Here is a 17,356-nt window from a genome sequence, read left to right as displayed (position 1 = left end):
CTCATTTACGAAGACAAAAGTCAGAAAATTCTACTAAATATTGGTCAAATCCACCTGTTAAGGACTAATAATCATTATACAAGTTTCATGTTTGCGTTAAACATCAAACAGACTGGATTATTCAACTTTCATGCCTGCAATCATGGTCATTCTGACAAAACTGAGTGTTAAGGGAAAGATGTGTTATAGGAAAAGGTTAAAAGGAAGGTTAAAAAGGAAGGTTAAAAGGAAGGTTACGGTTTCAGTTTGGAAAATGTAATTGCCTACGAGCCTCATCTCATCTCGTGCTATGAAATAAAACACAAACCAGTCAAATATATGCCAGTTTGGGCCAGTTTAGCAACAGAGATGAACTCATTATTATCATGTGTTATGGAAAGATGTCACGTAACTTAAGATTTCACCACTCAATTGGTCCAATGTTCTTATAAAAGTGGCCATTGTCTTCTTGGCTGATGGAACATGTCTTAAGCTGGACCTTGGGTGTTTAAGTTGCCTCTATGTCTGCTTATCTTTATGATTGTTCTAATCCCTCCGGCCTTGGGTTGTTGTTGTTGTTGGGTTTAGTTTGGTTTTTGAGGTGACGTGGCACTTTTCTGTCGTTAAAAGGAGGCGTTTTGTCTTTGTTCTGGGTCGAGATGACAGTGATTTTTACCGTGCACAAGTCAAAGAAGCGTCCACAAAGCTCTGTTCAGCTCTGTATTTTTGATGGTGTTTACAGACAGTCCACGACGCTTGACCCAGGGTGTGACCACCTCAACCTGTTTCCAGCCTCGTTCCTCTGAGACGCGAGGCCTGCGTCACAGATACCGGCGCTAGAGCCTCTGCTCCAGTACTGGTGAGTTTGGCTGTTTCAATTGTGCCGACGCTACAATGATTCTATTTGCTAATTTTTTTCGTAGCTCCACTGTACTTGACAAAATATGAGTAAGTAAGTAAGTAAGTACATTTTATTTATACAGCACCTTTCACAGACAGAAGTCACAAAGTGCTTCACAAAACACAGAATAAAACCATAAAAACACAAAAAACTTACAGTGAACAATACATATACAACAATATACAGTAAAATCAGTCCCTAAAACAAGTGCATTTAAAAGGCTTGACTAAATAAAAAGGTTTTAAGCTGACCCTTAAAAGCAGTAACTGAGTCCAGTGACCGTAGGGAGAACGGAAGATCGTTCCAGAGTCTGGGGGCAACAGCCTGGAAGGATCTGTCTCCTCTGGTCCCAAAACGGGTGCGAGGAACCAGCAACAGTTTATGAACTAAAATACAGTAAAAGAAACAAGAAGCTTGAAATCTAATATATAATTCAAAGCAGAAAACAACAGATCTTGTGATTGTGATTCCCCAGTTTGAGTGTGGGTTTTCTGGCAGTCAGCGCTCATTGTTGGTGCATATACCGCCACCTACTGTGAGTATAAACTGTACGCTTGATTTCCTCTATACAGTGACAAAAGTGCTGCCTTGACCCATTTATTTCCCTTTCAGTGTCTTTTCATTTATGCAGGCCCCAATGACAACCGTCTGCTCAGTGCCCTGAACAAACCCTCTCCCGTGATGTGCCCAGTGTCCTTCATTGCGCAATCACAAAGTAATTCTTATGCCTGAAACCCATGAATATTATAAGTCATGAGGTTTATTGATAATCACAGGTCAACAGTGCGTTTAAACAGCTCATCCGTCTGTTATGTCCAGTTAAAGACGTGTCACTGTCCACTGTCGTTTTTCCAACTCTCACTATGCATTGTGGTCTATGTTGATGGGTCTAGTGACCAGTGCATGTGGAGAAAGAAGACAATAGAACATTATGTAGAAACAGTGTTAAACAGCATATGTAAGAACATATTAAAGTGTTTTCTGACACTATAGTGTGATAAATGTATATGCTAGTGACCCAGCAGTTTATAAGTTTAGCGAAAGCAACATTCTTTTCATCAGATTCACTCCAAATCTTATGACTCAGAATGTCATTATCGGGGCTTCTGTAGCTTTCTAATAATGTATTTTAACACCATTATAAGGTGCATCAGGTCTCTCCCTCACACCACCTATTGTGTTCCTGTTTGTGTCAATTTATATGTTTTATGTTGAAATAAAAAATAAATAACAACACCATTAACATTGATACGGACTGCACTGTTCTACACAGCCGCTACAAACTCTAAAGTTGTTTATTTAATATCAATATGACTTAACATCTTCTTTTTCTGTGTTTATGGCAGATCCACCAAGTCCAGCAACAGAATGGGGTTCACTTGTGACCAGTGTGGAAAGACATGGCGCTATGCTTCCAGCCTCAAAAGGCATTACAGAACTCACACAGGAGAAAGACCATACGAATGTGACAAGTGTGGGCACAGTTTTTATACAGCAGCACTTCTCAAAAGCCACTCTAGAATCCACACTGGAGAAAAGCCATACGAGTGTGACCAGTGTGGGCACAGTTTTTATACACCACAAAATCTCAAACAACACTCCAGAATCCACACTGGAGAAAAGCCATACGAGTGTGACCAGTGTGAGCTCATGTTTTATACACTACAATGTCTCAAACGCCACTATAGAGTCCATACTGGAGAAATGCCATTCAGCTGTGATGTTCGTGATAAGAGATTTGGATATAAGCAACATCTCAAAGAACATGAGAGGATCCACACTGGAGAGAAGCCTTTTGAGTGTGACCAGTGTGGAACAGCATTTAGAACAAAAAAACAATTCTCAGTACACCAACAGGTCCACACAGATAAGAGGCCGTACCAATGTTACCAGTGTAAGAAGGTTTTTAGAACATCAGGGAACCTCTCTGCTCACTATCGGACCCACACAGGAGAAAAACCATATCGCTGTGACCAGTGTGGCAAGGATTTTTCTCATTTGACCACCCACAAACGTCACTTGAAAATCCACTCTGGAGAAAAGCCATACAAATGTGAATACTGCAGTAAAAGATTTATAAGGTTATTAGGACTCACAATGCACCGTCGGATCCACACTGGAGAGAAGCCATTTGTCTGTGGAGAGTGTGGGAAAGCTTTTGCATCTCGTTCGGGTCATTTGAAACATATTAAAACCTGCCATTAGAAAGAAATTACAAAAAGTTTTCAGTCTAAAACATATCTGAAGTTATTTTTTCTTCATGCATATTAATCAATAATTGTGCTTGCTCAGAACATTTCACTGCATTTGTGCAAAGGGAATAATTCAGTGCTTTTAGCACCACCTTCTGGTGGTCCGTGAGGATGAAATAGAACCTTTCTTATAGAAATTTGATTTAGGATCTCTTGTTTTTTATCTGTCCATTTGCAGTGGTTCTTGTGTTGTGCTAGAATTACAATAAACTATTTTGACATTCTATGGTCAGTGAAATTGTGAAATTGTGTCCCGTAAGAGTGTATGACACATTATATCCAGGATTTATGGTTGAACTTGCAGCTATTGCAGGTAACAGACCTGGACACAGAGTGCAGGAATATTGAAGATGAAAAATGGATACTGGATTGATCAAAATGAAACCCAAATCCTTCCCAGAGACACAGCTCATTTTCAGTAGTGTCCCTTTAACTCGTGCTGACCCACTTCAGTAAAAATAGCCTCGGTCCAAAGCAGAGAAACACGATGCCGCTCCAAAACACGTGAAGAAACTGCCGTCACCAATAACAGAAGGTCAAGGTAATTCTAGTTAACAGACTTATTTGGGAATAAGGGCATTTTTGTGCTTCATTTAATGCAGCATGTTTAGTCCATATTTAGATCTAGACAACGGCGTAAACTGGAAGTAACAAGTTACAAATCGTCACATCACAATTGATTACAGGTTAAGCCACACAACTTACTTGAATACAAATGTTCAGTATTTTTCCACCACTGGATTTAGACAAACTTTATTCATCCACAAGGGAGATTATTGGTTATTAGTTAAAGACATATTGTTTTTCTTCAGGTATTTAGTGTGAAATTATAACATTCTGGGTAATTGGACAGTCTACGTCTCCAAAGCTCAAAACGCTCTGTTCCACCTTCTGATGTCATGAAGTGGTGGTTTTAAAGTTAAATGTGTGAATGAAACAAAACACACTCCCAGGCATGTTTTAGATGAGGAAACAACATTATAACAGATACAAAAAATGATTGTATTACGTGCCCTTTAAAGTCGTGCATAGTTCTGTCCAGTCTGGTTTAAATCCTTGTTGAGTCCTGGTTTCAGTTTAGTCTTGCATCTGTTCGTTGTTTCAGATGGATTTTGTGTTAGAGGAGGAAGACGAAGATGCAGACATTCAGTTCATGATTCAACAAAGTATCATCGAAAACCGACCGAAAGAAGCTCGGCCGCACCTCACCGGGTCTGTGTTTGAAAAGACCATCATTTTGGTTTGCAATTATACAGACTCTTTTATGATTCATGTATTTCCTCTTGCGCAGTTGTGATGCAGGCGACGATCAGGTCTTCACTGCAATAAGACAAGGTAAGGAAATGGGCAAGGCAAGTTTATTTGTTTTGCATTTGTAATGTCGCCTGATCCATCGCCTGAAGTCACATCACACAGGTGGGGAAACAAAAGGCGAGTCAGGCTGCCCGTTTGTTTCATAATCCCTGTAAAAAATATACCTTCCAGTCCTTCTAAAACTAGTCGGAAACTTGCTGTGCTAAATGTCAGATGCAAGTTTTTTTTTTACAGGAAATGAGAAGCTACTCAAGACGTTGTGCGTGAGTCACATGGGTCAGTTCGACCAATCGGACGTCAGAGGATGGACTCCACTTCACGAGGCTGCGGCTCAGGCCAACGTCACCATCCTGGACCTCACAATGAAAGGTGCAGCTTCAGTCCTGGTTCAGTCATCACATTATAATGTCTTTTACAACGACACTGTCCCATTTGTGTCAGTGACGCCCAGCTGAGGAGGCGAGGAGGCAAAGGGACAGAAATGGGATGCGGTCATAGGCGCTTATAGCTGGCTGTTTTTATTTGATTTTATCTTTATTTTTCCCCTCCATTCCTTATTAGAAAATGAGAGGTTTTGTCTATAGGAGTTTTTGTTTATAAGAGTTTTGTTTATAAGAGTTTTTCTATTTTAAACTTCCTATAAGTTATCCGTTCTTTTCCTCTGTATCTACCTGCATTGCAACAATGAAATTTCCCCATGTGTGGACAATAAAGGAATATCTTATCTCATCTTATATAGATAGATAAGAAACCATTTTTGGATGTGACCAAGCAAAACATTATGCACAAATCAATTCTTACATAGATTTTGGGCTGTTTAAAACACCTATATGTTCTGATCTTGGTGTATTAATATTGTTTTTAAGTTACATTTTAATCTTACACATATTTTATTTCATCCTTGTTGTACTCTGCATCTTACGACCAAAGCAAGTGTGGATTTCGCTCCCTTACAATCGGCAATAAAACGTTTCCGATTTCCTATCCCTCCTTGACATCGCCCTGGTTCGTCTTTGTCTGCAGCAGCGGGGCGGGGCTTCCTGGAGCGCTGCTCTGTGATTGGCCAGACTCCTCTGCACGTGTCAGTCGAGAAAGGGTTAATCGAAAACGCGGCGTTTCTTCTAAAACATGGAGCAAATCCGGATGCACCTGACCGAGACGAGGACACGCCCATCTTCACAGGTGGGAACATCGATTAATTATAATAATGCTATTTCTACAGAACCTTTCAAGAGAAATGTCAAGCTCATGAGTGTGTGAAAGCTGTAACTCCCTTATTTTCAGTCAAATCACAAATTCTGGGATGAATCAAGAGCAATTGTCCTAATAAATTAATCTCTTTGTTAATCTCTTTGAAACGGGAAATGTTAACCCAACAGAGTCTCAGTCTAAAGATTATATTTGCCATTTTTGAGCTTTTTTTTTCTACTTAAAATGGGAAACTCAGACATTAGAGGTAAAAGACCACACATTTCACTATAACATTATATTTAAGATTTTACTTTAGATTTAGCCTATTCTACCTCTGACCTTGTAAGCGACTCACGATTAATTAATTAATAACGACAAAAAATATTGCCGAATAATAGTGTCAGAATAATGACAAATAATAATGTGAAATAAGAACGACAACAAATAATGACAAATAATACTCAACAGCTTCATTTTGTCAAATTACTGTTTAAACTGACAGGAAATAAGAATGTTGGGTGGAAGCAAATATTGATGACATAGATCGACGGATTCTGTTTAAGAACTCTAACTCTGTTTAAGAACCCTAACTCTATTTAAGAACCCTAGCTCTGTTTAAGAACCCTAACTCTATTTAAGAACTCTAACTCTGTTTAAGAACCCTAGCTCTGTTTAAGAACCCTAGCTCTGTTTAAGAACCCTAGCTCTGTTTAAGAACCCTAGCTCTGTTTAAGAACCCTAGCTCTGTTTAAGAACCCTAGCTCTGTTTAAGAACTCTAACTCTGTTTAAGAACCCTAGCTCTGTTTAAGAACTCTAACTCTGTTTAAGAACCCTAGCTCTGTTTAAGAACTCTAGCTCTGTTTAAGAACTCTAGCTCTGTTTAAGAACCCTAGCTCTGTTTAAGAACTCTAACTCTGTTTAAGAACCCTAGCTCTGTTTAAGAACCCCAGCTCTGTTTAAGAACCCTAACTCTGTTTAAGAACCCTAGCTCTGTTTAAGAACTCTAACTCTGTTTAAGAACCCTAGCTCTGTTTAAGAACCCTAGCTCTGTTTAAGAACCCTAGCTCTGTTTAAGAACTCTAACTCTGTTTAAGATTTATTTATTTGTCTATGGGAGTTTTTATTTATTTATAGGAGATCTTCTACTGAAAGTGTTTTTCAGACTTCCTATAAGTGTTCTGTTCTTCTGGATCCTCCTGCGTTGCACCAATGAAATTTCCCCATGTGGGACATTAAAGGAATATCTTATCTTATCTTATCTTAACCCTAGCTCTGTTTAAGAACCCTAGCTCTGTTTAAGAACCCTAGCTCTGTTTAAGAACCCTAACTCTGTTTAAGAACCCTAGCTCTGTTTAAGAACTCTAACTCTGTTTAAGAACCCTAGCTCTGTTTAAGAACACTAACTCTGTTTAAGAACCCTAACTCTGTTTAAGAACCCTAGCTCTGTTTAAGAACTCTAACTCTGTTTAAGAACTCTAACTCTGTTTAAGAACCCTAGCTCTGTTTAAGAACTCTAGCTCTGTTTAAGAACTCTAGCTCTGTTTAAGAACCCTAGCTCTGTTTAAGAACCCTAGCTCTGTTTAAGAACTCTAACTCTGTTTAAGAACCCTAGCTCTGTTTAAGAAACCTAGCTCTGTTTAAGAACTCTAACTCTGTTTAAGAACCCTAGCTCTGTTTAAGAACTCTAGCTCTGTTTAAGAACTCTAGCTCTGTTTAAGAACCCTAGCTCTGTTTAAGAACCCTAGCTCTGTTTAAGAACTCTAACTCTGTTTAAGAACCCTAGCTCTGTTTAAGAACTCTAGCTCTGTTTAAGAACTCTAGCTCTGTTTAAGAACCCTAGCTCTGTTTAAGAACCCTAGCTCTGTTTAAGAACCCTAGCTCTGTTTAAGAACTCTAACTCTGTTTAAGAACCCTAACTCTGTTTAAGAACCCTAGCTCTGTTTAAGAACTCTAACTCTGTTTAAGAACCCTAGCTCTGTTTAAGAACCCTAACTCTGTTTAAGAACCCTAGCTCTGTTTAAGAACTCTAACTCTGTTTAAGAACCCTAGCTCTGTTTAAGAACACTAACTCTGTTTAAGAACCCTAACTCTGTTTAAGAACCCTAGCTCTGTTTAAGAACTCTAACTCTGTTTAAGAACTCTAACTCTGTTTAAGAACCCTAGCTCTGTTTAAGAACTCTAGCTCTGTTTAAGAACTCTAGCTCTGTTTAAGAACCCTAGCTCTGTTTAAGAACCCTAGCTCTGTTTAAGAACTCTAACTCTGTTTAAGAACCCTAGCTCTGTTTAAGAAACCTAGCTCTGTTTAAGAACTCTAACTCTGTTTAAGAACCCTAGCTCTGTTTAAGAACTCTAGCTCTGTTTAAGAACTCTAGCTCTGTTTAAGAACCCTAGCTCTGTTTAAGAACCCTAGCTCTGTTTAAGAACTCTAACTCTGTTTAAGAACCCTAGCTCTGTTTAAGAACTCTAGCTCTGTTTAAGAACTCTAGCTCTGTTTAAGAACCCTAGCTCTGTTTAAGAACCCTAGCTCTGTTTAAGAACCCTAGCTCTGTTTAAGAACTCTAACTCTGTTTAAGAACCCTAACTCTGTTTAAGAACCCTAGCTCTGTTTAAGAACTCTAACTCTGTTTAAGAACCCTAGCTCTGTTTAAGAACTCTAACTCTGTTTAAGAACCCTAACTCTGTTTAAGAACCCTAGCTCTGTTTAAGAACTCTAACTCTGTTTAAGAACCCTAGCTCTGTTTAAGAACCCTAGCTCTGTTTAAGAACCCTAGCTCTGTTTAAGAACTCTAGCTCTGTTTAAGAACCCTAGCTCTGTTTAAGAACTCTAGCTCTGTTTAAGAACTCGAGCTCTGTTTAAGAACCCTAGCTCTGTTTAAGAACCCTAGCTCTGTTTAAGAACTCTAACTCTGTTTAAGAACCCTAGCTCTGTTTAAGAACCCTAGCTCTGTTTAAGAACTCTAAATCTGTTTAAGAACCCTAGCTCTGTTTAAGAACCCTAGCTCTGTTTAAGAACCCTAGCTCTGTTAAAGAACCCTAGCTCTGTGAAAGAACTCTAACTCTACAATGATACATATTTTGTGAGGTTAGTTCTCCTGCAGTTGTAGTCACTGTGGTTCCTCCTCTCCCTCCCAGCGATCCGCTCCGGCCGCTCTGACCTGGTGGAGCTGTTGCTGAGCTCCGGCTCCAGAGTGAACCAGGAGGGTTGCCACGGCCGCTGCCCGCTGCACGAGGCCTCGAGCCTGGGCCACTGCGCTCTGGTGGACCTGCTGCTGAAGAGCGGAGCCAGGCCCGACCCACGCAGCCACTACGGGCTCACCCCGCTCGCCCTCGCCGCTCAGGGGGGCCACCAGGGGGTGATAGAGAGGCTGCTGCAGAGGGGTGAGGCCGGCACTCTCCCCAGACACTTCCTCCATGTCTATAGGTTTAATAAAGGAGCTGAAATGAGACAAATGTTGGCTAAACTAGTACTAAATCAATACAAAACTCAAACTCAGTCCAAACCAGAAACTACTTTGGACTAAACCAGGTCTTAACCAAAAACAAACAAAATAAATTAGGCTTAAAAGAGGATTAATTGATAATATTTGGACTAAACAAAGACTAAATCTGGTTTAGCAAGAATCTGACCTGTGTAACTTATTTGGCAAAGAAATTACACTAAAGCACAAACAACACCCCCCCTGCACTACTTTCAGAGGAAGTACTAGAGTAGTACTAAAGTAGTGCAGAAGTACTCCCCGTGTTTGGTCTGTGCAGGGGCCGATGTTCTGTCACAGGCCAACGATGAAGCCTGCATTTTGTACGAGGCCTCGGCGAGCGGGGACCCGGGCGTGATCCAACTGCTGCTGGAGCACGGAGCGGACCCCGATGTGCCCAAATACTCTGGACACCTGCCCATCCACCGGGCCGCTCACAGAGGACACCTGCGGTAAGTCGGAGGTACTGCAGGGATGAAACTAGTGTTCAAATATCAGAGGGTAAAATATCAGAATGATTACACTCAGAAGTTCTTTCTCGAACACATGTTGGTGTCGAACCAGTGCCGGCCCGAGCCTTCCGGGGGCCACAAGTACAAAGTAATGGGCCAAGAAATTACTCAAGTAAGAGTAAAACAGAGTCTTTAAAAGTGTAAGATATTATGAGTCCGACCGTAACAACAAAAATGGAAATTTGTGAACTTTGGGGGAAAAAAACAACAAATGATGCACAAAATATGGTATTTTTAAAGGATGTACACAACAATAAAACAAACTAAATCACATCTAAATGAGTGAAGTACTGTTACTTCACATAAAATATTACGTTTTATTTGAAACTAACTAACGGTGCTTTTATTACCGACATTGTTAACATGTTGTAGGGGTTAAGAACGCAGTACTGCAGTACTGCATATCTGCATTTGGGAGTGTGGGATCCTCACCCGTATTTGAATATTTATAAAATGTTGTTCCTCGTTTTCTGTTTTCTTTGACAAAAGCTGGTTTGTCCTCAGGGCTCTGCACCTCCTGATCCCAGTGACCTCCATGTCTGAGGTGGAGGACAGCGGCATGAGCCCACTGCACTCTGCAGCCGCCGGAGGACACACACACTGCATACAGGTACACAACACACACACACTGCATACAGGTACACAACACACACACACTGCATACAAGTACACAACACACACACACTGCATACAGGTACACAACACACACACTGCATACAGGTACACAACACACACACTGCATACAGGTACACAACACACACACTGCATACAGGTACACAACACACACACACTGCATACAGGTACACAACACACACACTGCATACAGGTACACAACACACACACTGCATACAGGTACACAACACACACACACTGCATACAGGTACACAACACACACACACTGCATACAGGTACACAACACACACACACTGCATACAGGTACACAACACACACACTGCATACAGGTACACAACACACACACTGCATACAGCTACACAACACACACACACTGCATACAGGTACACAACACACACACACTGCATACAGGTACACAACACACACACACTGCATACAGGTACACAACACACACACACTGCATACAGCTACACAACACACACACACTGCATACAGGTACACAACACACACACACTGCATACAGGTACACAACACACACACACTGCATACAGGTACACAACACACACACACTGCATACAGGTACACAACACACACACACTGCATACAGGTACACAACACACACACACTGCATACAGGTACACAACACACACACACTGCATACAGGTACACAGCGACTGCATCACTGCAGCCGCTGCACCGATCCGCCTGTCGATCTCACGCTCCATCCTTCATCACTCGTGAACAAGACCCAGAGATACTTGAACTCCTCCACTCGGGGCAAGGACTCCCCACCCACCTGGAGAGGGCAAGCCACCTTTTTCCGGTCGAGAACCATGACCTCGGATTTCTGCGACAGCACGAGCCGCGGCTCGCTTGGCCTGCCGATACCTGTCGATGACCTCAGGAGACCCACAAGCCAGAGTGGCCTGATAGGCCTCCTTCTTCAGTCTGACGACATCACTTACTTCCGGCGTCCACCACCGGGTTCGGGGGTTGCCACCACGACAGGCACCGGAGACCTTGCGACCACAGCTCCGAGCAGCCGCATCAACAATGGAGGCGGAGAACATGGTCCACTCGGACTCAATGTCCCCAACCTCCCCCGGGACATGGGAGAAGCTCTCCCGGAGGTGCGAGTTGAATACCCTACTGACAGAGGGCTCCACTAGACGTTCCCAACAGACCCTCACAATGCGCTTGGGTCTGCCAAGTCTGTCCGGCTTCCTCCTCCGCCAGTGGATCCAACTCACCACCAGGTGGTGATCGGTTGACAACTCTGCCCCTCTCTTCACCCGAGTGTCCAAGACATGCGGCCGGAGGTCTGATGACACGACAACAAAGTCGATCATTGACCTCCGGCCTAGGGTGTCCTGGTGCCATGTGCACTGATGGACACCCTTGTGCTTGAACATGGTGTTCGTTATGGACAATCAGTGGCTAGCACAGAAGTCCAATAACTGAAGCCGTTCTTCCCGATCACCCCTCTCCAGGTGTCACTGTCATCGCCCACGTGGGCGTTGAAGTCCCCCAGTAGAACAACGGAGTCCTTGGGAGGAGTACTGTCCAGTACTCCTCCCAAGGACTCCAAGAAGACCGGCTACTCTGCACTGCTGTTCGGCCCGTAGGCTGCCACAACAGTGAGAGACCTGGTCTGGCTCCAGGATGGGGCCCCGGTGACGCCGATCCGGGCGACGTGTTATGATACATAATCATAATCATAATACATAATATATAATCATAATACATAATCATAATACATAATAATGCAGTCTTAGAAAACGACTTTGATGCTAGAAGGTTGCATTAAATTCCATCTTTGACAAAAGCAACAGTATGGGACATATGCTGTGCATCGAACTGTTGCACCTTCATTTTCTGTTCCACATATTCAAAAACAAAACACAAATATGTTTAGTTGATTATGAGGACTTTTTCATAATAATCAGCTTCTATATAATCCTTTTGCCTCTGTCTGAGAGTCCGACACCTTCACCGTCTGGAAGAGTCCAAATCAAATCTGTCCTTCACTTTCTGATTTCCCATGAGGCTTTGCTGGAGGCGGGCTATGACCCAAACTACATGCTGCACCCGTGGCTTCGCCGTAGCTATGACGACGAGAGGAAGTCCGCCCTGTTCTTCGCCGTCTCCAACAACGACATCCCATCGGCTCGAGCGCTTCTGGAGGGAGGAGCCATGGCCAACCAGGATCCAATCAAGTGTCTGCAGGAAAGTGCTGAGAATACTACTACTACTACTACTACTACTACTACTACTACTACTACTACTACTACTACTACTACTACTACTACTACTACTACTACTACTACTACTACTACTACTACTACTACTACTACTTCTGCTACTGCTACTAATGCTGCTGCTACTGCAACTGCTGCTACTACTATTAGTACCGCTACTCCTGCTACTGCTACTACTACTACTACAACTGCTACTGCTGCTACTACTACTACTGCTACTACTACTACTACAACTGCTACTGCTGCTACTACTACTACTACTACTACTACTACTACTACTACTACTACTACTACTACTACTACTTCTACTACTGCTGCTACTACTGAAATACCCTGTGTGTCCTGCAGGTGGCGCTGCGCCTGGGGAACTACGAGCTGATCCATCTGCTGCTGAGCTTTGGGGCAAATGTGAACTACTTCTCTAAAGTCAACACCACACACTTCCCCACAGCCCTGCAGTACACCATGAAGGACGAGGCAAGTCCTGGTTCAGTCCTGGTTCTGTCCTGGATCTGTTCTGGATCAGTCTCGGTTCTGTTCTGGTTTAGTCCTCGTTCTGTCCCGGTTCAGTCTCAGTTCAGACCCGGCTCAGTCTCTTCCTCTGCAGGTGATGATGAGGATGCTGTGTAATTTCGGTTACGATGTGCAGAAGTGTTTTCATTGTCCGTACGGCGCTGGTTCTCACGTCCCACAGAACTACGAGGGCTGGAGCGACACCGTCATCAAAGACTCCATGGTAACACAACATCAAAGACTCCATGGTAACACAGCATCAAATACTCCATGGTAACACAACATCAAAGACTCCATGGTAACACAACATCAAAGACTCCATGGTAACACAACATCAAAGACTCCATGGTAACACAACATCAAAGACTCCATGGTGACACAGCATCAAATACTCCATGGTAACACAACATCAAAGACTCCATGGTAACACAACATCAAAGACTCCATGGTAACACAACATCAAAGACTCCATGGTAACACAACATCAAAGACTCCATGGTAACACAACATCAAAGACTCCATGGTAACACAACATCAAAGACTCCACCGTAACACAACATCAAAGATTCCACCGTAACACGTCATCAAAGACTCCACCGTAACATGACATCAAAGACTCCACCGTAACGCAACATTAAAGATTCCACCGTAACGCAACATCAAAGACTCCACCGTAACACAACATCAAAAACTCCATGGTGTCACAACATCAAAGACTCCATGGTGACACAACATCAAAGACTCCACCATAACACAACATCAAAGACTCCACAGTAACACAACATCAAAGACTCCACGGTAACACAACATCAAAGACTCCATGGTGACACAACATCAAAGACTCCACCATAACACAACATCAAAGACTCCACGGTAACACAACATCAAAGACTCCATGGTGACACAACATCAAAGACTCCACCATAACACAACATCAAAGACTCCACAGTAACACAACATCAAAGACTCCATGGTAACACAACATCAAAGACTCCATGGTAACACAACATCAAAGACTCCACCGTAACACAACATCAAAGATTCCACCGTAACACGTCATCAAAGACTCCACCGTAACGCAACATCAAAGACTCCACCGTAACACAACATCAAAGATTCCACCGTAACGCAACATCAAAGACTCCACGGTAACGCAACATCAAAGACTCCACCGTAACGCAACATCAAAGACTCCACCGTAACACAACATCAAAAACTCCATGGTGTCACAACATCAAAGACTCCACCGTAACGCAACATCAAAGACTCCACCGTAACGCAACATGAAAGATTCCACCGTAACGCAACATCAAAGACTCCACCGTAACACAACATCAAAGACTCCACCGTAACGCAACATCAAAGACTCCACCGTAACACAACATCAAAAACTCCACCGTAACACAACATCAAAAACTCCACGGTGTCACAACATCAAAAACTCCACGGTGTCACAACATCAAAGACTCCACCGTAACGCAACATCAAAGACTCCACCGTAACACAACATCAAAAACTCCACCGTAACACAACATCAAAGACGACACCGTAACACAACATCAAAGACGACACAAAAGTAGTATTATAAGCAACACTTATTCGAGTCTGGTTTGACTTCCCAGTGTGATTCCCCCGTCTAATTGTTGTCCATGTTTGTAGTTCTGTGAGGTCATGTGCCTCATGTCGCTCAGATACCTCACTGGTCACGTGGTCCGCGTCCTATTGGACTACGTGGACCATGTGACCTTCTGCTCCAAACTGAAGGCCGCACTGACGGAGAGCAAAGAGTGGCCCGAGATCTGCGCCATACAAGGTCAAAACCTCCTTTATTTAGTTCAATGATTGTTTAAACTGAGAGAATGTGTCTGCGGCGCGTCATTTTCCTTCGCGTTTTCAATGGCACGTCGCATATTGATGACATCACAGTGGGATTCTGTTTTCAGTTCTACTTCCTGTCATTTTAAACTGTTCTTTTTTTAAAAAACAATTTTCTTCACAAACTGCCACTTCAAAGATCTGAAACTGTGATACATAATTTACAGGTCATTTGCACTAGAGCTGCCACTCCTTTGTCCGGAGTATTCCACAGTATTGCTTTAAACTTGCCTTTATCATGTTCAAGTACGTGGACAAAATGGTTTTTACGTATTTCTTGTTTTGACAGTTACAAATAAGCCTGTTTTAATCATTTTAACACTACTATAATACTGTGGATTTACTTTATTTCCAGGGTTGGTCAAGAATCAAGCCTAGTTTATATTTGTATTATACTCGCAGTGCTGGGAAGAGTACTTTTAGTCACAGAATACAACTGCAATAAAATGTATTCTGTCACTTTGTCTAATCAGAACACTAAAAAAAAGAACGTAACATCAAACTTAAACAGCTTTTTGTTTTAGTTTTTGCAGAATTAGAGAAGGGACAAATGAGTCTTTCTCGCAGTATTATGATGTCGTAGTTGGAGTAAACACGGCGCTTCTCTCGACAGAAAACCCCCGCTCGCTGCAGCACTTGTGCCGCCTCAGGATCCGCCGCTGCCTCGGGCGGCTGCGGCTGCGCTCCGACACCTTCATGAGCTTCCTGCCGCTGGCGCCCAGACTCAAAGACTACGTCCAGTTCAGAGAGTACGAGCTGCACCAGAGGCCGGGCTAAAGGTCAGAGTTCACCAGAGGCCGGGCTAAAGGTCAGAGTTCACCAGAGGCCGGGCTAAAGGTCAGAGTTCACCAGAGGCCGGGCTAAAGGTCAGAGTTCACCAGAGGCCGGGCTAGAGGTCAGAGTTCACCAGAGGTCGGGCTAAAAGTCAGAGTTCACCAGAGGCCGGGCTAAAGGTCAGAGTTCACCAGAGGCCGGGCTAGAGGTCAGAGTTCACCAGAGGCCGGGCTAAAGGTCAGAGTTCGGGCTAAAGGTCAGAGTTCACCAGAGGCCGGGCTAAAGGTCAGAGTTCACCAGAGGCCGGGCTAAAGGTCAGAGCTCACCAGAGGCCGGGCTAAAGGTCAGAGTTCACCAGAGGCCGGGCTAAAGGTCAGAGTTCACCAGAGGTCGGGCTAAAGGTCAGAGTTCACCAGAAGCCGGGCTAAAGGTCAGAGCTCACGAGAGGCCAGGCTAAAAGTCAGAGTTCACCAGAGGCCGGGCTAAAAGTCAAAGTTCAGAGTTCACGAGCCACCCGGTGGAGGAAACTCATTTCGACCTCTTGTATCCGCGATCTTGTCCTTTCGGTCATTCCCCAAAGCTCATGACCAAAGGTGAGGGTCCTGATCCGCCTGTCGATCTCACGCTCCATCTTTCATCACTCGTGAACAAGACCCCGAGATACTTGAACTCCTCCACTCGGAGCAAGGACTCCCGCCCACCTGGAGAGGGCAAGACATGACCTCGGATTTGGAGCTGATCCTCATCCCAGACGCTTCACACTCGGCTGCAAACCGTCCCAGTGCATTATATAGATCTATTCTATGATATGATATGATATTATACGTCTCATTTCGGCCAAATGCAGCTTTATTAAATGGTTATAATTAAGATTTTGCTGAAATGGATGACACAAAATGCCCCGACAATCAAACATTTATATATTGGACATTATATTGGAAAAATGGAGGGAAAAAAATCACATTCGGACTAAAATTTTAAATGAACAAATTTGACATTTTGTGGACAAAATGGGACATTTTTTTGGGTTCACATGTGTTTTATTTTCTATTGTTTTATTGGATGTCTTTTATTTTTTCTCTCTGTTATCTTGTTCTGTTGTTGTTGAAAAACATACAAAAAAATATTAATTAAAAAAGAAAAGTCTCGCCAAATGGATGTTTAAACGTGTGTAAATTGCCCCTGCATTTTGGGTGAATTTCCCCCCCTGTTCTTTCAATTTCACACTATGAATATTCCTTTGTTTTATGCACTTTAAGTTTAGATTTGTTTTGTGCCTGATATAATGTGATATGAGTCTGACTGTTGCACTTTAACTTGACCTTGTCCTCTGTGTAAACTGGATAAACGCTGAACTTTAAGATGGTTTTGTCCTTTTGTTTCCTTTGCATTTGTTTGTGTTGCATTTAATGAATCTATTTCATGTTCTAAGAGATTCAGAGAGTTTATGTTTTTGGGCAAAGGGGAAAACCAGAAAGTCCACGGTTCTTCACAATCAAAGCCATAATGGAAGAAGTACTTAAGTAAAAGTACAGATACAGGAGCAAAAGATGAACTCAAGGAAAAGTATCACATGCAAAAATCTGCTTTCAACATTTAGGCTTTTACGTCCGATCTGCTCCAAGTTTTTTTTTATTAGTCTTTCATTTTATCCTCTTAAACCATAAATTTCTCTTG

General features: G+C 42.7%; 2 protein-coding genes across 2 annotated transcripts; both read left to right on the top strand.

The window, feature by feature from the left end:
* Positions 1–2,208: 2,208 nt before the first annotated feature.
* On the top strand, positions 2,209–3,088 carry LOC140354769 (uncharacterized). The gene has a single exon (XM_072440002.1). The coding sequence runs from the start codon at positions 2,249–2,251 to the stop codon at positions 3,083–3,085; it is 837 nt and encodes a 278-aa protein (XP_072296103.1). The 5' UTR covers positions 2,209–2,248; the 3' UTR covers positions 3,086–3,088.
* Positions 3,089–3,571: 483 nt separating this feature from the next.
* Positions 3,572–17,028, top strand: asb14a (ankyrin repeat and SOCS box containing 14a). The gene is made up of 13 exons (XM_072440016.1): positions 3,572–3,673; positions 4,238–4,344; positions 4,424–4,467; positions 4,681–4,815; positions 5,470–5,628; positions 8,771–9,016; positions 9,395–9,566; positions 10,131–10,236; positions 12,306–12,491; positions 12,866–12,994; positions 13,125–13,253; positions 14,690–14,843; positions 15,519–17,028. The coding sequence occupies exons 2-13, from the start codon at positions 4,238–4,240 to the stop codon at positions 15,680–15,682; spliced, it is 1,731 nt and encodes a 576-aa protein (XP_072296117.1). The 5' UTR covers positions 3,572–3,673; the 3' UTR covers positions 15,683–17,028.
* The last annotated feature ends 328 nt before the right edge of the window (positions 17,029–17,356 follow it).

Source organism: Eucyclogobius newberryi, unplaced genomic scaffold, assembly GCF_026437365.1.
Source record: "Eucyclogobius newberryi isolate DKJ021-1_F unplaced genomic scaffold, fEucNew1.0.hap1 SCAF_11, whole genome shotgun sequence".
In the NCBI taxonomy this organism is placed as follows: Eukaryota; Metazoa; Chordata; class Actinopteri; order Gobiiformes; family Gobiidae; genus Eucyclogobius; species Eucyclogobius newberryi.
This window is presented reverse-complemented; position numbering and strand designations above follow the sequence as displayed.